The following is a 23,079-nucleotide window of genomic DNA, read 5'->3' as shown; positions in this document are numbered from 1 at the left end:
TTTTCTAACCTTTCAGTTTTGCTGATTATTTTAGCACTGATGATCACTCGCCACTTATGGGAGAGGGTTTTGCGATGGTGCACACACGGGGGAGGATCAGTACGGGGTGGTGTAAGGTGCTTGACGACGTTCGATGCCCGCGAAACACACGGATAACCTTAGTTCTGGTCAAGCCTCACGAGAGGACAGCACTTTTTCGCGTTTACGGGCAAATTATTTTCTTTTTCGTCGGGGGTCTCGGGGGGACGTGCATTTTTAGGGGTTTCTAAGGGGGTGTTTCAATACTGATCGGTTAGATTTTTTTTTTTTTGGTCACAACACGATTTTAGACGAAGATTTTGCGAGAGAGATTTTTCACACTTGACGAGGAATACGCCATCTGCAGCGCTGAGGTACGGGCAGGGGTGGTCAGTAGAAAATCAGAGTGAAAACAAATTTTTCAGCAGTTTCGAGATTTTCGCGGGGGGAATATTATTTTCAAGGAATTTGAGAATTTTGAGGGGGTTTAGGGGGTTTTTTAGGAAGGTCTTCTAGGGCAGGAGGGGCGGGAGTCAGGGGTATTGATTGGAGTTGTTTCCCGCCTAAATCAAATCACAGGGGATTTCAATTTTCGAGAATTATGAAGGGTTTGACATTTGTTGATTTTTTTTTCTATAAGATTTATCCAGAACATATTGCCCTAAGAGATAATTAATTAATAATTATCTGATGGAGTCAATACTTTTGTTAATTGGGGTTTTGAGAATTTTTTAATTACTTTGCGAAGGTGGAATAATTATTTTCCAACTCCAGGATAAAACAGTTGGTTTTTTGTTTGACAAAAGTTTCCTTTTTTTCGCTTTACTTCTTTTTTAAAAAATTTCAAAAAAATTGATTAATGTTTTTAGTTCTGCCAAACGTAAGATATCAAAAAGTTTTCTTAACGAAGCAATGAGCAATTTATTAATTCCTAAATTGCTCAAAAAAATAACATCTGACCGATTTTCTTTTTCCTGAGAGAAATTAATTAAAAATTTCATAATATCGTCTACATGTCAAATCTGACTGACAACTCAGATCTACAATTGACTACCGTAGTGAGCGGCCATCTTGCCCATGAGATAAATCCCTTAAAAAATCCGAGAATATCCAAAATATTTTGGACTTTATCTCTACAAAAACGTAAAAACCTATTAGAAAAACTGAATATTTCAACTTGTTTTTCTTAAATCCCTAATCACTACCCCCAGGCACATGACAAAATCCCCTGGAGGGGATAACAATAACAACAATGAAAAAACCTCAAATAAAGATGGCGTCCTTGAAACATGTCAATTCCGTGAGAGCCTAAGAACTAGACTAAAAAATCAGTGAAAAAAAAACAGAAATCCTCAAAGAGAGTACGGAAAATTTTTCTAAAAATTGACTAACGAAAAAAATAATCGTCTCAATGGCGACAATGTACAAATTACGTCCGATCATTCGTCACGGGGATGTGCTAGACCGGTCGAGTGAGTGCATGTACGAAATGAAAAATATTCATCGCAATGGCCACACGAGGCAGGACTGCAGGATCGTGTCGAATGTCACTGAGCAGGTTATCAACTTTCTAAAGGTTTTTCCACTGTTTTATTCTGATTTCCTCGTAACAATGACACCTCCATGGGCCCCAGAGCGCCAGGTTATTTAATATAAAATTTTGTAACTCACGCGAGTGAGGGCCATGGTTGTTGAAAAAACGTCTCTTGACGATGAAGTTATCCCGAAATTTCAAGGGGCACTAATCACTCGATCCAAGAGAATATGGTTCTGGGTGTTGGGCTTGATCGATGTGTGTGGAGGTGCCTCTCTCTCTTCCCCTCGAAAAAATTTTCCTCATCCTGATGAACATGAAAATTCGCTTCTTGGTGTTTTTCGGGAAGAGGAGTAATGAGAAGGCGAATCGGAATGATAAACAGTGGAGAACATCTCATCATGGAGATTTAGAATGGAAAATGGGGTTAAAATAATGTGGAGTCACTTTGGTGAGGATTTTTAGATGAAATTTTATTGAGTTTTCGTGATTAATCCCTGAGGATAACGGATGTTTCCTTTGATTATGGAATTTGCGAAGGGAAATTTTCATGATTTATGGGAAAAATGGGGAATGTCAACACGTGTGTTTCATATATTTAGTAAAAATTTCAGGGTAACAGATATATTTTTTTCAATTATGGGCCTTCCTGAGATATTAATATACACAAAGAATGGGAAATGGGGAATTCTATTAATTAATAATTTATATTAAACATGAACCATTGATTTTGAAAGAAACATGTTTTTCCAGAGTCCGCTGCCAGAAGTCAAAGCACTGGAAACTAGACAGGAAAAAATCCTGGTACAATTGGCAGAGTTGAAGGAGCAAGTACTGAATCTCTGTGATGTTTTGAAGAAAAATGAGAAGGCTTCTGGACTGCCGAAAGTCAAAAGGGTGAGAGAATTTCCGTCTGAGAGGGTAGATATCGCTCGCGAGACTTTCCTGAGTGTTTATTTATTTGTTTCTGTTGTTAGGAACCTCTGAATATAGACCTGGTGTTGAATGTCAATCCTGAGAGTCCCTCGTACTCGCTCCTTGCTTTAGGAAAACTTTGGAGTGATGTGGACTTCAGAATAGAACCTTTTACGCATTCCAGTGTCAAGGGACGCATTCCTCCAGGTTTCGAAAGGAGGAGAGGCTGTGGAGATACTATTGTCAATATTTCGCTGATTTGGAAACAAGGTAATTCGTGAATGTCAATTGAAATTTGATTCTTCAGTTTTCTTTCAAGTTTTTAATTCATTTTTACATTGAATATTGGGAACTTTTTGAGATATTTTGAAAAATTCTATTCATCAGAGAAACTGAACAAAAATTCACATTCTTTAAAATTACGTAACTCAACATTGGCTGAGTGAAAATTATATTTTCTTATTTCATTCTCTAGAGATTTTCCAACCCTTCAAAATGAATCCAGATTAATCCAAATTGCATCGTTGAGTCACGAGATATTCTAAATTTAGAATAATATTCCCTGCACCCTCGTTTTTCGTAATCAGGTCTTAATGTATTCTTAATTTTGTTTTCAAGTAAACAATACGGAAATAGTGCTCTCTGGCCTCCATGGATACAACATCCTGGGTGAAGTTAATCTCCTCAGGTACCTGGCAAGACGCTTAGACAATTACGATTCCCTTTCTCCAGAAGAAATAATGAAAATCGACCGAATTCTGGATTTATCGCATCAACTTGCCTACGAGAAGAGTCCCAAGAAGAAAATGACAATTATTGGACTTCTAGAGAAGGACTTTGGCGCTAGCTTGTGGTTTTCAGGTCAAAAAAGTCCTGGAATTGCAGACGCAGCTGTTTGGTCAGCTTTGAAGCAATCATCCCTCGTGTCTACCCCCTCAAATCTGTGTCAGTGGTTTTCAAAATGTTCACAGACTTTCCAAAACTGATTCAATTGACGAATAAATATTGATACAAATTTAATAAATTGTTTTTATTAAAGGTAATAACATGTACGAAAGGAAAAAACATTTCTTAAAGTTACTTATTGATTGATAAGTAGATTCTCCTAGTTTTACATATAAATAGAAAAAAAATTAAACTCAGAAATTGTCTCGTGGTGGGCAGTGAGAGCGCCCTGATTGTAGCATTCAGGGTTATTAATACGAATTTGTAGATTCAGCCTTTTTCCTACCCTCCCGAGTATATTGGTCCTAAAATTCTTGGTTTATTAACTATTTTTGGGAAACATGTCTGTCACACGGTGATGGGATGAAAATTGTAACCCAATGTTTCGCCGATTTAAAGAAAAAAATATTACAATTTCCCTATCCCAACTCAAATATCGGTATCAAAATTCATTAACCACATGATTTAATAATATTTTTGAAAAAATATACGAGAAAGATCAGACTACAATTAAGAAACTTCAAAGTGACTTTAAAATTTTGTTATAACACAGAATTCCCGTTCAAACTTATTTTTTGCATAACAAAATGTCTGACTGGATTGTCCGGATTGTTACTTTATTTAGAGATATCTACAAAAACCAGTTCAATATAGATTTTTGGGTTTTTTGTAAATTTCCGAGATATTTTGAGAAAATTTCACCACAAAAATTTTTTTATTATAAATTTAATTCAATTTATTTGTCGATTGGTTCCTGCACTTCATTTTAAGAACTTCGTAGATAAACAAAAATTAAGAAAATTAATGAATAAAAATTTCTCGGTTGCAAAAAGCAGATCTTGTCATCGAAATTTCTCACGGCACGACAGACAATGTCCCTACAATTAAATATCCCCGTCGTCAAGAGGAACCAATTGAATAATAAAAATTAAATCTTCAGTCAAGTGTGTTGGTAATATTTACAGACACTCGATTATTAACTCTTCCTAATATTCTTTACAAAAAAGTTTCTTACGTACTGAGTACAACGATATGGTTTTTTTTTCGATATTACAGGGTGTACGCATGAGTGAAAGTTACATTTACAAAGGATGGCGAACACTGACGAAAAACATTTGCTAAAGGATCATTCTGTTGGGAGATAAATTTATTTTTAATTACTCAATTAATGAATTGGATAATTGATTGGGTATCACTTGCCTCGAGAAATAAATTAAAAAAAAATTAAATTCTTATCCCAAGAAGGTGATTCCCCAGCAAAACCATTTTTTTCTGACTCCAGGAAAAATCTCATCTTCATAATAAAATAAAAAATAAAAATAAGGGAGTGGCACAGGCGATAAATATGATAACTTCATAAGAATCTCACGAGTGGATATGAATGATATCGATTAATGAATATTTGAAAGCTCCAGGATACCTCAAAATACATTCTACCTAAGAGAAGATGGGCAAAATGAAACTACAGAAAAAACGACTCTTTAAGATAATTAAAGTATCTTTGAATTGAGGGTCAAATGACCTCTGGACGAGAACAGAGAAAAGGTGGGAGAATTAATTTTCTGACCCTGGTGAGCATTTGACTTCCACTAAAAACAACGAAAAAGATTTTCACGATGTTTTTCTTTACTTTTAACGGAGTCAGCTGCTCTTGAGGATCACATAATCCTCAAAAATCTTTCACCTAAATAGTCACCTTTTCTAATGTTTCATATTCCCCTCTAGTATTGCTTAAGTAATCTCCTCCTCATCATAAACTACGGAGATCTGGACGAGTGAATCGACTATAAATTAATAAATTGTATAATGTTAAAGTTGTATATCACAATAATAACGATTTATTCTCATCCGCGGAATTATCATACGAACGATGAGAATCCGGGTAATGGGGCTCTAGATCTTGCCATATTGTTCATGATTATCTGTCCGCCATTCAGACTTACAACCGCACTACCCTCTGGCTCGGAGTCCGTGTAAGACGAGTAGTTTCGCACTGGCTTCTGGCGCTTCCAGGACTGGCGGAGGGAGTCGTTGACATTGGCGTAGTGGTTCACGAAGGAGTGGGGATCTGATTGCACGCTCTCGTTCTCACTTTCCGAGCCCTGACGAATATATTGTTATTTGATTTTATCTATTAATTTATGGCTCATGTTTTTTGCTAATCATTATTTTCTAGGGGTTAAAATTTACATCAGTAAAACTAAATTGAATCAATTGAATCAGTTTAAAACTATTTAATATATTATTCTGGCGCCCTAAAACTCACCTGAGAGTCAGTAGAGCTGATTTCGGAGGGTTTTTCAGTGACACTGGAGTCATCAGGGTTCTCGTCATATCCCTTCAAACTCTCCTCATCACTGTGATAAGCAACTGATGCAGGTGAGGGTCTGGGTGGTGATTTTCCATGCATTGGAGGTGGTGGTGGATGCATTGATTTTCTACCAAGAGTGTTCCTCTTCCCCAGTGTACCACAAGCACCACCGATACTAAGCCCTCCAGATGGTCTGGTCCTGTACAGTGAGAGATCCGAGGCCTGTCTATCATCGATGTCCATAGCCATCGACTCCTCGAGGGTCTTCTGCGCCTCCTGTTTGTACTTGTCACTCTTGCTCTTCACACAAAGCACTGCCACCACCATGATGATAATGATAATTGATGTGGCTGCCAGGGTCACCATGAACCACGTCTGCCTGTAGAAGGGCTGGTACTGGAGGTAGGCGTACTCGAAGTAGAGCTTCGAGGGTGTTACCACTGTTGCTGAGGAGTAGGCGGGATAGCTTATCCCGTATCGGTTGTAGGAAATCACCCGGAAGAGGTATGACGTCGATGGGAGAAGGTTTTGGTACGACACGGAGTAGTCGTTCAGGGGACCGTTGCTTGTCTTCACTATTGTCTGCCATCTTGTGTCGTCTAGAATAGAACAATAAATTCATGAATTTTGACATTTCATGGCAAGGTGGTGTCTAGGGTCTGACTAGATGTTTATAGAGAACTCTGGGTTGTGAAGAAATGGGAAGAAGAAAACTGCGGGGCATTGTCCGCGAGGCGATTGTTTTTCATACTTAGATTTTCCCCGGGAATTGTTAGCATTGAGGATCGAATGGTCCTCAGGAGACTTGTGGGTAAGGGTGAACTGACTTATGACCATTTTAATCCCAACTCTATTATCCTCTAGCCATTTCACTCACAACTGAACAAAACGAGTTCCATAAATTGCCCTAAATAGTAGTTTCTATCCATTTCTCTGGCTTCTATGCCATCTACTGAATTTGACGATAGGAATTCAACTCAAAGGGGGATCATATCACTTACACTTTCGCCAATCTTCCATGGCTGTGCAACGAATGAAAAAAATAGCACATGAAAAAAAATAATTATGATGACGTGAAAGTAATTACCCACCAGGTAAGCCTAACGTCAAAACATAAGCTCTAAAAAACTTCCATTTACCTTTTCGTCGTGTCTCGATGTAGTAGCCGAGAATGGGTCCTTTTCCAGAGGCACCATTGACCCACTGCATATCGACACTGGACACCGGAGTCTTGGTGACACTGAGTTTGGTCGGTGCCATGGGTGACCCGTCTTGTGGCCCGGTCGTCACATTACCCGATATCGGTGGTCCAAAATCAATGGTCAATGCACGAACCATAAATGTGTACATAACTTCCTCCTCCAGAGGCTGAACAAGCAGACTCGTCTCAGTCACCTTCTGCTTCACCTGCTTACTAAACTTGTCATTCTGTTCAGCAGTCTCATACGTCACAATGTACCCCACAATCTCCCCATTCCTCATCTTGGGGGGATCCCAAGAGACCCTCATACTCGTCATAGTAATCTCCGAGAAGCGGAGATTGATCGGTGTACCAGGTAAATCCTGCTTAGTCCTCACAGTTATCGGTGGTGATCGAGGCCCATCACCAGCGGGATTAAACGCCAGCACCTGAATCCTGTACTCAGTGTATTTATCCAGGAACACGAGATTGTGTGTGAGATAGGAAGCAGGAACGACCTCCATCTCCTCCTCTTGTTTCTTCTCCAATGGCTGAGGGGAATCAGTCACAAGATAAAATATCTTGTAGCCCAAGAGATCTCCATTCTGCATGTTGGCGAGTGGTGGCTTCCACTGGAGTGTCACTTCAGTCCCGGAGATGGGTTCAGCTTTGACACTCTGAGGCTCACCCGTGGGAACTGCCTCCCCGACGTAAACGGTGACAGGAGGGCTGGCTGGGCCATCCCCCTCAGAATTGAAAGGAAGAACGACGATCTCGTAATTGCGATCCTCCATCAGATCGCTGAGGATCATCCTGGTCTGCTTGATCCCCAGGATCTCCTGCTTTGGAGTTGCTTCGAGAGCTGTCGGGAAATCGGAGACCGGTTGGTAGACAACCCGATAGCCACCAGTCTCATGATCTCCACTCCAGTGAACTTCTTCAATGACGTCCCAATGGACTTCGATGCTTGTAGTCGTGATTGGCACGACCCTGAGACCAGATACACCTCTAGCAGGTGCAGCTGGCAGGGTCTGCACCTGAACGGATTCAGCACTCCACACTGAAGGTCCAATATCATTAGTCGCCTGAATTCTAAACTGATAATACGCAAATGGTTTCAAATCATTAGCAGTGTATGACATGAGAGTGGGGTCGACCCTCTCAGGAATGGTCTGAAAAGGGCCAGAGTTCTCACTCTTCTGCACCGTGTAATAACGCAGTGGTGCAAAGCCATCGGGTCCAGGTGTCCACGAAAAGGTGATCTGCCTGCTCTGGACCTGCGACCGGCTGACCTGCGGTATCGAGGGCGGCTGTGGTCTCTCTCTGTTATTAGTCGTCAGAACCAGTCCAGAAGCGGTCTTACCCCAGCCTAACCTGGTCTGCGCTGCCACCGAGAACATGTAGTACTTTTCCGACTCGAGACCATTAGCCTGGAATGTTCTGTCCGACGCTGGGAACTCCTTCGAGAACTGTCTTTCTTGACTGTTGTTCAGATGAAAGAGAACTTTGTACGCGAGAATCTCACCGTTGGGGTCCTCCGGAGTGTCCCAGATAATCCTAGCTGTGCTGAAGCTGACGTCGGGAAATGAGACGTTTGACGGCGGTCCCGGGACATCCTCGAATGTCTGTACCCTCACTGGAGGAATGCTGAGGGCTCCGTCTCCCAGTCTTGTATACGCCAACACCTGAATGTGATACTGAACGAACTTTCTCAGTTCCGTGAGTGTGGTCGTGAAGGTTGTATTCTTGGGGATGTTCTTGTACTGAAAGGACGATCCGCTCGCTCCGTAGTACACCTTGTACCCCTCGATCTGACCATTCTGATGCACCACCGGCACCTCTCCCCATTTGACAAGAATAGTCGTGGAAGAGGTAGCATTAGCCTCTACATTGGATGGCCCAACCGAGGGTACCGCCTCCCTTGTTCTCTCCACAGCTTTGGGGCTCGACGGCGACGAGCCCACGTCGTTGTAAGCCTGCATGACGATCTCATAAAGCGCAAACTCTTCCATGCCGTCCAGGACGTATGAATTAGCTGTGTGATCCTCAATGGCAATGCTCTTAGATTTGTTAGTCCTGACCTCAGTATAGGTTACGTTGTATCCCCGGGGATTTCCATACCACTCGACCTGCTGAAGGGGTATCCAACGGACCCTGAGTTCAGTTGCACTCATGGCCCGAACGGTTACGTTCCTTGGGGGGTGGGATGGAGGTGCCTGGATTGTCTGGAATTCCTTCGTCGGTTCCGAGGGTTTCGATGCACCCACTACATTATTAGCAATCAATCTCAATTTGTACTGCATGAAGGGGATCAATCCTCCAACGGTTATTGTCGATGCGTCGGGATCAGATACCTCGTAGATGTTGTACCAGGTGGTGTTTCGTCTGGTCTGTGCCTGCACCGTCCAAGCGATGATCGAGGAGTTCCCATCGAAGCCAGGGGTGAACTGCAAGACAACTGAGAAAGCATCGATATTGGAGAGAGCCAGTTTCAAGGGCGGCTCCGGCAGCACTGGCTCCACCCCAGACTGTATCGTCGCGACTCTTGGTTTACTTGACCCCTTTGACGTCCAGGCTATCACTTCAAATCGGTAGTGAGTTGTTGGCTGGAGGCGCTCCACTTTACACGATAACGTATCAGAACTGAAATTGAGAACTCGGAGGGAATCAACATTATCTTTAATCTGATACTTCAGCTGATAGCTGGTGAGTACACCATTAATCTCTGACGGTGGACTCCACTTGACAGTCAGAGCTCGATCACTGATATCATCGAATTGAAGGTTCTCCACTTCTCCGGGCACATCCTCACTGGTCCTGACTTCGATTGGACTGGAGCGTTGACCGTCTCCAGGATCCGTGAAGCAGAGAACAGTGATGTTGTAGACGGTGTATTTCTTAAGACCACTGATAACAGCATTTTGTTCAGCAAGAGGATCAAAAAGACTCGGTGGAACCTTCAGGAATTTGTATTCATTGCTCTCTGTGAAGTTTCCACCGGTCCAGGCTTGAATCTTATACCCCTGATTGATGCCGTTGATCTTCTGAGGATTTGGTGGCTTCCACCAGACGCCTATTGACGTTGAATTAACCGCCTCAACTCGAACATTAGTTGGAGGTGCCTCGGGCACACCTTCCTTAGTTTTAATAATCAAACCCTCCGTGAAAACGCCTACTCCCTTATCATTGTACGCAGCAATTTGAACTATGTAATCTTTCCAAGTGATAAGATCCGAGATAAGATAATTTTTCTGCGCTTCATTAGTGATGTTATGAATTATCCAAGGGCTCTGATTGTAATACCCATGCAAACGATATCTCAGAATGTACCCGAGGATGTGACCGTTCCGATGTTCCTCGAGGGGTGGCTGCCACTGGGTGATGATTTCCGAGTCAGATCGTGCTGAGCCAACGAGACCGACGGGCGGTCCGGACGGTGGTTCCTGCGGAAGGGTGACGATATTACTCGGCTCTGACGGTGGACCCTCACCGACCAAATTAACAGCCGTCACTCGAAATTGATAAGCAGCCGCTGCTTTCAAATCCGTTAGCAGGCACCACCTGACCTGCGCCGATACATTGTCGTTCTCCACCACCCAATTCGATAGGGTTTCAGCGATGGGCCCCATCTCCGGGACCACTCGCCTCTCCACCACGAATTTCTTGGTGGGGCTGTTACCGTCAAAGCCTGGGACCCAAGAAATATTTATCGCACGCAGGGATATCCTTTCGATTCTCTCCGCGATGATGTTTATGGGGGCAAAGGGGAGTTCTATGACACTGAGACGAGCGCTTCGAGTCTCATTACCACCCGGAGAGATGACGGAACATGTGTATTCCCCCACGTCAGATGCACGAACTGCTATTATCTCAAGGGCACCATCATCGCGCATTTTGACTCTTGGACTGGCCCTAGTGTTCATCAACTGAGAGTTGTGGAACCAGTCAATGTCGTAAGGAACGCTTGGATCGTTTGATACTTTGCATTGGAGCTCGGCTGTGTGGCCGAGGAGTACTGAGGTGTCACTGGGGGGACGGATTATCTGAGTTCTAACGTGAACTGACAAGTACCCAGAGCCATTAACCGAACCAGCGTCGTTCGAACGAATGCATGTATACTTCCCGGCGTCCTTCAACTTGACTGCAGAAATTGAGAGATCACCTGTCTCTAGAAGCTGAACCCTACCTGCTATTTCCACGGGTATAGTATCGTTGAGGATCCAGGTAGTGTTCGGAATTGGAGCACCCACTGCACGACACACTATCATCGCGTCCTTCCCATCTAGGACTGTCAGGTTTCGAGGGCTGGTCTCCAAGATTGGAGTTGATGCTGAAAAGTGAGAGGTGATTAGGAAATTGATGTGAAAGAGGGACACTGGCTCATGCGTGATGGATTTCTAAGAGTGGTCTAGGGGCTAAACTCGAAAGATGCAGCTAAAGTCACGCTGGGGTACTATCTCTGCTGCAGATGCAGCAGAATGAGATGGGCCAAGCTTCTTGTCAGAACAAATTCGCAATTTGAATATTACCGTTCTATGATCTCATTTTCATCAAATGACATCGTCCCAAATACGATGCTCATTATTGAAAAATATGAAACAAGTTTAATGTACTCCGCACTTCTCGGACAATCCAAGTGGTATAGAGGTAATCTTGACAAGAGATGGGGCTTGGAGTGGATGGAGAGAGTGTCTCATGCGTGATTTTTTATTTCTAACAGCGGTCTAGGGTCGAAACTCGAAAGATGCAACTAAAGTCACGCTGGGGTTCTATATTTGGTAGAGTAACGGTGGAATGAGATGAGGGCGGTCTGGAGGATATTCATCTTCAGAAGATGCCTAATTTTTTTACAATTTTTTGTGAATAAAAAATAGGAGGAGAGCAACATTACAATTTCCAAAATGGAGAATCCATTTATAAGATATTGCCAGTATTGTACCCATGTTACTCTCACTAAGGGATATTCTTGTCTTTTGATTTTCCGAGAAACATGTCTCTCACAATTGCTAGATTGAAATAATATGAATATAAAATTGTCCTCCAGGTTTGCCAATACAGTTGAAAAAATAGATCTAACTCATCTCCTTCCATCACTGGCTACAAACGCAACCACAATTGCACACAAAATAAAAAAAATTGAAACAAGCATGATATCAAGCTGTGCCATGGTGATGAATACACTTTGTCTCCGTTCAACGCTACAGAGATGGTGTTGTTTCTTCGAAAAACTAAAGACCCAAAACGAAAACAGAAGGAGAAAAAAAAAATAAAAGCTTTCTCGTTGAATTTTGATTTTGTTTTCGGTTATCCGATTATTTTCCTTACTCTCTGGGTATTGTGTGAATTCAAAGCGTCGATCAGATTGTCGCACCCTGACTACCCTGTAGCCAGCTGCCCGACGGACTACCCTCTTTCTGTTCTTGCCTGCTCCCACACAAATGAACCCGGGTAAAACATTTTGTTGAGGTTATTAACCATTTTATATTTATCAATGAGTGTACGTCAACGTTTTCACTTACTTTTGACCTTGAGCCAAGTGTAACTCGAGACCTCGCCCGCATCGTTCGACGCCAAACACTGGAGTATACCCGCGTATTCCATGGTCAGCCTTTTTATAAGTAGTGATCCGTCATCGTCCATGTGAAACCTAAGAGTCAATAGGTCATTAAGGCAATTGATGAGCAGCGAAGTTTCCTTCACGATTCAATACAAAACAATCTCAACGCATCAATTGACCAGACAGAGAGTAATTAATTTTCAACTTTTCAATGGTCCACTTCTGCTCAATTCCGAGTCGAAGATTAGTCGATCGACAGAGTTGAGCTGACGAAATGTGACGAATTGTCATGTCACCTTGAGATTATTGTGTCTTAAATGTCATAACCGAAAAACCAAAGATTCTCACCTAGACCCTAGGAGTCCCTGAACAGATTCTGCATTATGGAACCACTCGATCTTGGGCCTTGGCACCCCGACGACATCGCAAGCAATCTTCACGGCGGATCCGTACTCTCCGTGTGTCTCTCTCTTCAATTTATTGACAAACATTGGCTTCTCCAGAACGTCGACCTGTGCACTAGCATTGATAGTGGGATAGCCACCACTTCTGAGATGGACATGACATGTGTAAAGGCCGGAGTAAGTGGAGTTAGCAAATATGAGCTCGAGAGTTCTGTTCCACAGATCGCTGAATCCATAGGATATTCTCGCATTCTCGATTGGCACACCGTCCTTCGTCCAAAGTATCTTCAGCTCGTGAAGGGATCGAGCGTTGGCAATGCAGTCGAGATAGGTCACCGACTGATCCTTGATTATCTTCGTGTCTTTGGGCTCGACAACGATGGTTGGTGGCATCTCAACGCTGTTGTCACCTTCTACTTTCAACTGGAAAGAGGGAGAGTACTCCTCCTTATCGATTTGGGTGTTCATCGCTTTCGCCCGGTAGGAGCCCTCGTCCCTCTCGTTGGCATTCAGAATCAGAAGTTTTTTCTCCCTCATGGCGTACTTTATGTCGAAGGGAATGGGACCGTCTGGCGTTAACCAGGTGACGTCCGGGGATGGGTAGCTCTCGATCTCTGGAAGCTCGAGAACCGCTGCTTCCCCGTATTGAACGTTCACCACCTTCTCCAGCGAGAAAAATAGGGACCAATTAACGATCTTAACCATAACTTTGACGAAGAGCTAGGAAAAAAATTATCCCCCAGAGGACTTGTTCCCTTTATCTCTCTGAGAAATGAAAAATTTCTTGGTTCATTTTTTTTCTTAATGTGAAACTCATACCTTTTCTGTTGGATCTTCAAAAATGCCCATGTAAGCAACCGAGAATCTGACACGTTCGCTGAAAACCGAGCCAACATCGTTGGTGGCAACGCAGTAGTACACACCAGCGTCTTTCCTCTTGGGGCTCTGAATCCTCCAGAAGGACTCGGACGTCAGCTCGTTGCTCAATGCAACTCCATCCTTGAACCATCGATACTTGGGCTGTGGATATCCTGTGAAGAATATTCAGGTTTTTTCAACTTTTTGCGGATTATCGTGTTACAGCTTCGGGTCTGAAGGGCTTCCCTCTCCCTCAGTGTCATACGATCGTACGAACGGGTGAAAAAAATGGTGGGTTATTATTTTAGGGGGAGAATCGAAGGTACATTTTTGCTCAAACCTTACATTTAGAAATTATTTAATTAGCCGTGAATTAATACACTGAGAAAAACGTATTTTTTGCCAAATATTCATTGACCTAAAACAATGATTTTTTTTCTGGAAATGATCATGCTTCGATATTCTTCGATTACCGAAGTAGAAGTTTCAGAATTCGCGCTAAATTTTTTAATAGCTGATTTCATTTTTGTCTTGTCATAACCGTCATTCCTGATAATAAATTAGGGACACGATACGGACGGTTGTACAATCGACCGACTGTTGCCCTATCATCGTCATGACAAAAACAGTCATTTGAAGCTATCATTCAATGAATTCACGGCATTGTTGGTGGTGAATAGAGCCCCTGTAATCATTTAGATTTAAGTTTCGTTTTTTATCGTATGTCGACTCATTAGGATCCACAAAGTCCGGAAAGAGAAATCTCCTCTACGACCTTCACCATTTTCAGACGAATAAAATACTGTTTTTGCTGAACAAAAAATTAAAAACTCATATTTACCTCGAGCTTGACATTGTAAAATCTTTGTTCGATTCTCAATCAGGATGTTGCTGACCCCGGACGGCTGCTGTACAAAGCGTGGCTCTTGCAAAGACTCTGCAATAAAACGACAAGATCATTACTTGAGATGAGCTCACAGTGAATGGATGATTCAATGGGTTATCTGTGCACATGACGTCCAGTCGACCCACAAACCAGTCACGATGAATTTTTCACTAGTGTTTTAGAGATGGGAGTTGTGTACGAAGCCCGACAAAGCCGAGGGTATGAATACTGGATGACCTGCGTCATTACATCCCTCTTAAAATTGAGGGAAATATTTCACTGAAAAAAAAAATAGTGAACGGGCTTTCTAGAGCATGAACACGTTGGCCGCAGAAGAGGAGGTGGAGAGGGACGAGTGCGATTGATAAGTTTAGATAAGGGACTGCGGTAATTAAAGTTTAATTAACGCAACTTTCAAGAATACCCATTAAATCAATTTCTATCTTTACATTCAGAGAAAGTAAGGGAGGACGGAATTTTTTTTTAATGTGGAAAAATTGAAATTAAAAATTCTTCCTCTAGACTCAACGACTGTTGTTCATTAATAAAACTTTGATAAATGCGGGGGGAGGGGGAGGGGCGGCAGTTTTAGAGGGCGGTTGGCCTTCCACGCGGCCTTTTACTCTTATTCAACGGGGAGAATGTGAGTGACTCAGGGGACTGGGATTTGTGGCTGATGATGGAGGTCCAGTCGCTGGCGGTAGGTGTGGAATTTCCTGTCTACAGCTGTTTCAATATTTTTTTTTGAGGGAAAGGATTGATCAATGATTTCCTTATTCTGTGGATCCAACAGAATTTCGGGCATAATTTGTACTCGAATGTAATGTTCCTGACGATGGAAGGAATTTCCTTAAATATATGAACGACTAAAAATTCCGATAAATATTCCTATTAAATTTCCAAAGACGAGTGACATCAGACAAATTATTATCTCCCCTCATTTCACCACCTCCAGACTCATTCACGAGGCTTTCCAGTCTAAGACCCACCCGGGCTTTTGTCCAGAAAGCGCCGACGTGGCGCTCTAATCCACTTTAAAATAAATATTCCAAGCTCGAAGTTTATTAAAGCATAAAGCACCGCCAAGGGTGTGAATGGAAAAGGAACAGTCGACCTGGCATTTTGTGGCACGTACTCCTCTGCAAGTAAACGCGCACTTGTGACGAATGAGTGAATAAAAAAATTTCAGACTGAGGGGAGAGGGGGGTAAATCATGGTGAGAGAGTTGGAGAAACACGAGTGGCGCCAGAAGGGAGGATTAAGACTCAAGTGTGCGTGCTTTAACGGAACTGCTCCCCCATCCCCTTTTGACCTCTTATCCGTATGGACACGCTGCATCCGGTGAATTAACAGACGCCCGTCTGTTATGTTTAATTCTATTTTGGTGATTCTTGGGAGAGAAAGAGTGAGAGCGAGAGAAAATGAGGAACATTGAGGTGTGGGGTAAAGTGAAATGATCGCGAATTTTGTTAATTGAGGGTTAAATGGGAGAGACGAGTCCAGGTATTTGCTGTCACCTCTGATATTCCATCATTTTTGATAGTTCCACTTTGACTCAGTCTCCTCTGTTGAATTATCGATAGTTAAACTTGTCGAGTGATTTGAGGAATAGAAAAGGAAAAACAACACCAAATTTGTTCTCCACTTCTTTGGTACCGTTCAAGTTCACCCCACGTTCTCCATAACCACATTTGCAAAAAAAAAATCCCCATTTCACCCGGTGGTTATTCAGCTCACTCACGTGCCCTCGGTACACCTGGCATGTGTTTTTCCACTCTCTTCGCGAGGTGAAAGGGGATAAACGAACCCCCATTGTGCACCACATTTGGCACCCCACGTCAATAACCCAACTGCCAACAACTCAAACCAACAGCTGTCTAGGTTTCGTGGAGGTTCATTTTGAAAATAAAACGGATGGAAATGTGTAATTTGAATAGCTGGTGAATGGAAGCTGACGGGTATTTAAAAACTCATGGGCAACGGTTTTTTAAATGGATGAGTGACGTTGTCCTTAGTCATAACAAGACTGACAACGTTTTGATTTTTCGAAAAAAAAAGTGATAATGAGAAATTAGTAAATTAGTAACAATCATTTTTCGTTTCTTCCTCGGCTCTGGGGGTTTCATTCGCATCTACGAGGGGTGGTAAACCGTATTAAGCCTTCACACGGTGGAAAAAAAATCTAATCTAATTTGAAATCAATTATATAATAATTATAAGAGTTTTTAACGAGACCCTGTTCTAGACACTCCCTTTACCCAAGACAATAATCTCATTGGGAAGTTATGAGACCTCACCCTGATCTTCAGCCTATCCCAGCCCCCAGAGAATCGTGTGAACCCGGAAATTTCCTAAACGTATCCCCAACTTGCCGTCTCCCCCAGCCCTTATGGAAAAAAACTCATCTAAAAATAAATCCACTCGTACTCGAAGTGGTTGTCAAGCCCTCGAGGCGTGAAAAAAAATATCAAAACACAACAGCGATATGATGCAACAATAATCTAGGTCGATTCACGCAATTAAGATAATTCATTTAATTTCCGCTTTGATGATCTTGCATATCGCTGACCCGGAATCCCGCTCCACCCACAACGAGGCAGAGGGAAAGTCTTCCTTTTGCTTTTCACGAGTTTTTATCGCTTTCACAATCCGAAGGATGAATTACCCCAGCTATTTTTAGATTTTCAAAATGATTTTTATCGTGGAAGAGGGAATAAAAGTTGGATTAGAGTCAGATGGGGAGTTCAGTGGCCCTTGGACTCTATCAGGTGACTTTGTTGGCTGGGGGACAAGGTAAAATGCATCTCGAGGGATGATTTAATCGAGTAGCACAATCCGAGTGAGGGTAGCCTCCACAACGATATTCAGGGTTGAAGGTTTAAGGACCTTTAAAAGGGTCAAATGATTTTCAGGGTGAAATTACCCTCAATGAAGTCTAGAATCGAAGGTCAATAGTTTAGGGGGCGAATTTACCTTTGGAGATGTCTGGAGTTGGGGTCTAACTGTTTTACAGGTCAAGTAACGTTCAAGGACGTTCTAAATTGAGGCGTAAATAAGGTAACCTTAAGGGTTACCTTAAAGTTGAGGGTACAGGGCTCTCCTTTAGTAATTTCCTTCTCGATTTATTCAATCACCCCAACATTCAGACTTTGACGTTACTCTTATCGTAAAATAAAAAATAAATCGTGTATTGGAATGATATTGAGAGTTCACTGCCCTCAGATTTCATTTGCTGAATGAGTTGGCAGAGGAACGGAATAAAAAGCAGCTCCGGGGGATGTTTTACTCTAATACAACTCGGTGGTGGGGACATCCGCAAAATGTGGCGCACTGCGTCTTACTACTGAAAATTCGATGGTTATTTCGTGTATGAAGTGGAAATTCCCGCAGTGTAGAGGTTGCCAACTTGGTTGGAGCGTACTAATATCATTACACAAGACCTAATTGACGTGCAATTGATAGAGAATATTAGTAGAAAAGCGGAAGAAACTTCGAGCTCTGATTTTTATGAAATAACTCCGATAATTGTTGGATTATCTCCAGAACGAGTAACGTCGACAAACAAATTGCACAGCTTATGACATTTGCATAGAAAGATGTGAAATTTTTTTTCTACTGAAGTTACCCACTAATTAAATGATTAGAAAATCACCTAATTAGCCAAGTAGGTGATTAAGTAATTGCCCTGAATTTACCGTTTCCCCTATCGCCTCTTTTTCCTTCATTTCTAGTTGTGAAATATTTCAATTTCAAAGCATCAAACGACCTCAGGACCTTCCACGAGTTGAGGGTGAAATTGTCTTATTATCAAACGGGTTAAACCGAAGAGATAAAAAATCTGAGGGTTTTCAGGTGTCATCTGACCCTCTCAACCCTCGATTAAACCTAGAAAAACCGAAATAGTGACACAACCATCACCTGGAATTTAATTCCTCCCAAAAAAAATTCTGAAACATAAAATAGAAACAATTGTAGCAAAAGAAAATCTCCATCTTCTGACTCCTATCTGTATTATCGTCCCCGGGTCAACAATTTCCAAGCCCAAGGAATCGCCTCCCACACGGCAATCTGATTCCCAATTCAAGCCCACCTAAATTCACCTGAAAAAAAAAAACCCACCAAGACTTGAACTCCAGCGACACCGGGAATTCTCGAGTAGTTTACAGAGAAGTGTAGTGAGGCCACTGACCGCCCTCATGCCGGCCTGGCAAGGCTCCTCTCGTCTGCGTCTTTTTTTCCCTCCCTCCCCCTGCCCTTCCTCCACCCCGCCACACAATTTCTTCTCATTCCCTTCCTTGCCCGCCACTCCGCCCTCCTCCCCGTCGGCCGCTGCCGCTCATCCACACTATCGCCGTCTACATAAACGCCATAAACTCTATAGATATATCCGTCAAGGCTGCGGATGTCTCGAGTTGTTGGGGTTTCTTGCACGTACGCAGGCCGTAAGGTACTATACAGAATACTCGGAAAAATATCGGAGATGACAAACACGTGTGTGCAACCATCGTCACCCGTTGCATTCTCGTGCATTAAGTCTCCAATATAACTTGACGATGTATTTTTTTCTCTCGACATAATTCCTCTTTGACAAAATGCCCCTTGTTTAAACCAAATTTTTGACTAAAATAGATTCCGGAAACGAGAGTTTTGTAATAAATCAGAAGACTAACTTTTCACGGCAAAGCTATTTGGCTTTTAGAGAGTGAAGTACATATTTACAAGGAATGTTACATGTTGTACATAAAAATACAGTTTACTTAATATGTTGTGTAACATATTAAGTAAAGATTTCATATATAGTCCAATCAAAATTTCTTTCTCTTTGTTTTCATTAGATTCAAAATTAAATGAATTCTTAATTCAAATTAACTGACTACGACGACTGAACCAATGAGGAATAAGTCTGACAATCTTTCGAGGTATCAATAGTCTTGATGTTTGTTCTTTTTATTACATGAAAATTAACAAATTGACAATAGAAACAACAGCTCGATACGTGAAGCTAAATTCATACAATAAAAGAGGTTTTGATTGAACTAGACTAGTCTTGATTTTCATTTATTTTGATAGATTAATCCCTGTGAGTCTCTCAGTACTCACAATTGAATGATTAATGAACTTAATGGTCAAATTGTTGGCAGTTTGGAGAGAGGGAAGGAATAGCTCCTGGACTAGAAGCTCAACTGGTCTCGTCGACATTCCCTTCTCATATCTACCATAAGAGTATCACTCGAAGACAAGTGGTTTTTATCTCAGTGTGTTCACTTGCTCGTCTAAACCGCGCTTGAACTTCCTCTCATGGCATGAGTGAGGTAACTCGATTCCTCCGCAACGCTTTCGTTGTTCTCATGATACCATTAATTTTTCTGGTTTTACCACTTTTTTTTAAGGGGGAAACTGAGAAACTGTGGACAGAGACAAAAATTCAATAAAAATCAGCAGAAAAAAATGCGACGGTGTCGAGTGGAATACTGTGATAAGAGGCCCTTCGTCCTTCGATTTCACCCGTAGATTTTATCATAGAATCGATAAATGGGGGCCATCAAATGAATCGACGACGAATTCTTTATTCGTATTTTATGTGAATTCGATTAAAATTTTTACTGTGAAATGGCAAAAGCAAGGGATTTGCGTGTTTTCCCCACGCCCCTGTAGCCCTTTGTTCCCCTTTTAATCACATGTAGTTTGCCTGTCCTTCCATTCGTTTCCAGTCGTTATTTCTCCTTCATTCCTGGAGTACACGCCGGATATACCACTCCTCCCTCACCCCCTTGCCCCTGGAACCGCATCGTCGGCCTCATTTATACGCCATTCACCTGCATCCTATGTGGGGTCTCCTTTCCCACCGATTTCCCATTTTTTTTATTACTCTTTTTATCCACACTAATGTTCCAAATTCTTCATTCCCCATACATTCATTACTATAGCTATGGGGAAGGGTAGAATATATAGATCAAGACAGAGCGCAAAAATGGAGCACTTCAATATTTAAATAAAAGGAAAATTACAATTTTTAAATTCAGGATTAAAAATTGTTTGTCAGTTGAATTTTCCTGCAATATCTCTGAATTTAAGGGACAATTTAGTGAATTATTATGAAAAATTAACTGAAACAAATTTCCAAACCCCCAGAAATTTATTTTTAATCGATTATTCTCTTATTGCCGGGAAAATTCTGAGTAAAAAAAATCTGCGAAAAGCCCTAACGCTCCTGCAACCCTGAGCCAGCCTCAGGTATCCCTCACTTTCTCCTGAAGCAATAAACCCCTCATTTTCCCCTGTCAGTGCACCTGCTCCATCAGAAAAAATCCCACAAAAGCCACCGCGCTGTCTCGAGGTGAATCCCGAGGAATGAAAATCGCATTAAAACCGTGACGACGCGTTGATGAAGTGCCACTTGTCATTAACTGTCGAAACTGCCGCCCACGGCGTCCCCGGGGGTCAATGATTTAACTCACTTGACGCAATTGCCCCACGAGATGATCCCAATAAATTTCAATTAAACGGAACATAACACTTCTCATCATCTTGTCCTGCTCCACTCACCAAATCCGGGATTAAAAATCAGGGATAAATGGGGTGCAAGCAGATGCGAGGGGTCTCCAAAAGGTCTTGGAACTGGGGTGAATTTGATTCACTCTAGGGAGTCAATTATTTCAATTTCATTGCGGGAGTTTATCGGCGGGGCGTGGTGAGCACGCGGATGCTGGAGACTTCAATGCCCGGTGGGGCAAATCGTTCATTTCAATTCAAAACTGACGGTTCAGTTGTGAAGTAAATAAAAATGCTGACTAGCTAAAGATTCTTGACACTCCCGTGAATCTTTAGAGAAAGAAAATGTTGTTATTGAGTATTTATCACGTTAACGAGAGGATTTAGCAGAAAATATCCCAATAATTATTTTTAGAGAATTTCCTCAGCTACAGAAAAGATCGAGAGACATTTCCACGTAAATACATTAATTTTCGAGATAATTTGGAAATTGAGAGAGTCCATAAATGTACCACTTGTAAGACATTACGAGTGGTACATTTCTTAACCTACAAAAAAGTTCTCATGACATTGTCCTTTATGACCTGTCGTTCTCCTAATAAATTAACAATTACCAACGGTAAATGGTCCATTCACCTAAAAAATCTGTTTAAAATCCGGAATCTCTGAATTCTCGCAAAAAAACAACGTTGTGACCCATCAACTGCAATCAAACCCCCAAAATAAATCACCATCACTCATCCATGGCGATGGCCTTACTCGCTAGTAAATGTACCGTACCAAAAATTCCCTCATACCCTAATTAAGAAACTCTTCCATGAAAACATATCAATTTTGCACTCAACGTACTTTCCACGTCTTCCAATTGCTCATTATCGCGACAACAACAGCACCTAAGAAAAAAGTCACTAGACATTATACGTCGAGAATTACCTGAGCTACAACAAAGCTCTTGTAAAATTTTTTCCTAGTACCTCTCATTCTCGAGATAAATCAGCAATTACGAGAGGTAAAAAGTTCCTTGAAATATTCTCGCATAAAGCCCTGGACAACTGCATGATCAGAAAAAAAAACGTCATGATCAATCGACTCCAATCAAACCCATCAAAGTAATCATCATCACTCACCTGTGGCGGTCCCCGTAGTCGCTAGTAGATGTACCGTAACAAAAATCCCCAGTAGCGTGGTGAATCTCATTCTAAATCCCATTTTCCCACTGATTTGATCACCCCTCACTCACAATTCCCCTTTAAATATTAAAATAAATTACAAACAATCTGGGCCCAACGTACGTTCACACGACAGACCAATAGGAACTGTTCCACCGGTACCTTCCCATTGTCTCAAGCTCAATTGTTCTCACAAAAATAGGAGAAAAACCACTTCGTTGTTTCTCACGTCGGTATAAATTAAATCGAGTCATCTATTCCGTCTTCGTTTCATCTTCTGTTACACAAATCAACTGGTCACAATGATGATTCCCTTAATCTCCACAAATCACAGATTTTTCATTAGAATTGACGAGAAATTGCACAATTTTTCCTCTTAAAATCACTCTCACAATTTATCGTTAGCTCCTGAACGATTTCAATATCTTGTCACGTTTTTTTTTCTTCCCTCACGGGGCACAATGGGTTTACGTTCACCTTTAGGACAAACCTGGCAACCCTGCGAAGACCCAGCCTGGCATCAGGTTGGAAACGTAAACGATTTTCGATCGTGAGGTACCCGATTATTTGTTTTGTTTGACAACAGTTGTGAATATTTTCTCACTGACGTCGGACACAATAAACAGGGGGTTAATAATTGTAGCGAGACTGTGGGTGCACTGGGGAAAGGGGACCACGAAGAAATCTGGTGGTTTTTTCACTTTTATCGGAGAATGAGACAGGAGACAATTAAACAGTCGGGAGTCGCTTGCGCTTCACTGTGGAATGCAACTCGAATTGACGGTACGTTAGGGGATCCAAGTGCGGGGA

The 23,079-nt window shown here is 42.0% G+C and overlaps 3 protein-coding genes across 9 annotated transcripts in view; 1 reads left to right on the top strand and 2 right to left on the bottom strand.

Annotated features, from left to right (window-relative positions):
- Positions 1 to 1,831, bottom strand: part of LOC135160254 (nucleosome-remodeling factor subunit NURF301) — a 12,608-nt gene extending 10,777 nt beyond the window's left edge. For 2 of the 3 annotated variants that reach the window (XM_064116591.1, XM_064116594.1), the window contains exon 1: positions 10 to 852. The gene's annotated coding sequence lies outside the window, so the exon portion shown is untranslated. Of the gene's footprint in view, positions 1 to 9; positions 853 to 1,689 lie in introns of those variants that run through there. The other variant, XM_064116592.1, reaches the window with a different exon arrangement.
- Positions 1,101 to 3,491, top strand: LOC135160302 (probable aminoacyl tRNA synthase complex-interacting multifunctional protein 2). Of its 2 annotated transcripts, none has more exons than XM_064116710.1 (4): positions 1,101 to 1,594; positions 2,306 to 2,449; positions 2,530 to 2,737; positions 3,086 to 3,491. In XM_064116710.1, the coding sequence occupies exons 1-4, from the start codon at positions 1,430 to 1,432 to the stop codon at positions 3,451 to 3,453; spliced, it is 885 nt and encodes a 294-aa protein (XP_063972780.1). In that variant the 5' UTR covers positions 1,101 to 1,429; the 3' UTR covers positions 3,454 to 3,491. The 2 variants fall into 2 exon arrangements, with proteins under 2 accessions (XP_063972780.1, XP_063972781.1); XM_064116711.1 differs by having other exon boundaries at positions 1,106 to 1,576.
- Positions 3,471 to 23,079, bottom strand: LOC135160257 (protein sidekick). 4 transcript variants are annotated; one of them, XM_064116597.1, is made up of 9 exons: positions 22,228 to 23,079; positions 14,564 to 14,659; positions 13,684 to 13,895; positions 12,809 to 13,527; positions 12,423 to 12,550; positions 12,229 to 12,327; positions 6,863 to 11,233; positions 5,679 to 6,322; positions 3,471 to 5,514 (listed from the first exon to the last, which is right to left on the bottom strand). In XM_064116597.1, exons 1-9 carry the CDS (start codon positions 22,307 to 22,309, stop codon positions 5,272 to 5,274), a joined length of 6,594 nt encoding a protein of 2,197 aa, XP_063972667.1. In that variant the 5' UTR covers positions 22,310 to 23,079; the 3' UTR covers positions 3,471 to 5,271. The 4 variants fall into 4 exon arrangements, with proteins under 4 accessions (XP_063972667.1, XP_063972668.1, XP_063972669.1 ...); XM_064116598.1 differs by having other exon boundaries at positions 12,809 to 13,524; XM_064116599.1 differs by lacking the exon at positions 12,229 to 12,327.

Source organism: Diachasmimorpha longicaudata, chromosome 3 (assembly GCF_034640455.1).
Source record: "Diachasmimorpha longicaudata isolate KC_UGA_2023 chromosome 3, iyDiaLong2, whole genome shotgun sequence".
Taxonomy (NCBI): Eukaryota; Metazoa; Arthropoda; class Insecta; order Hymenoptera; family Braconidae; genus Diachasmimorpha; species Diachasmimorpha longicaudata.
Note: the sequence above shows the minus strand (reverse complement) of the source record. Positions and strands in the feature narration are given on the sequence as shown.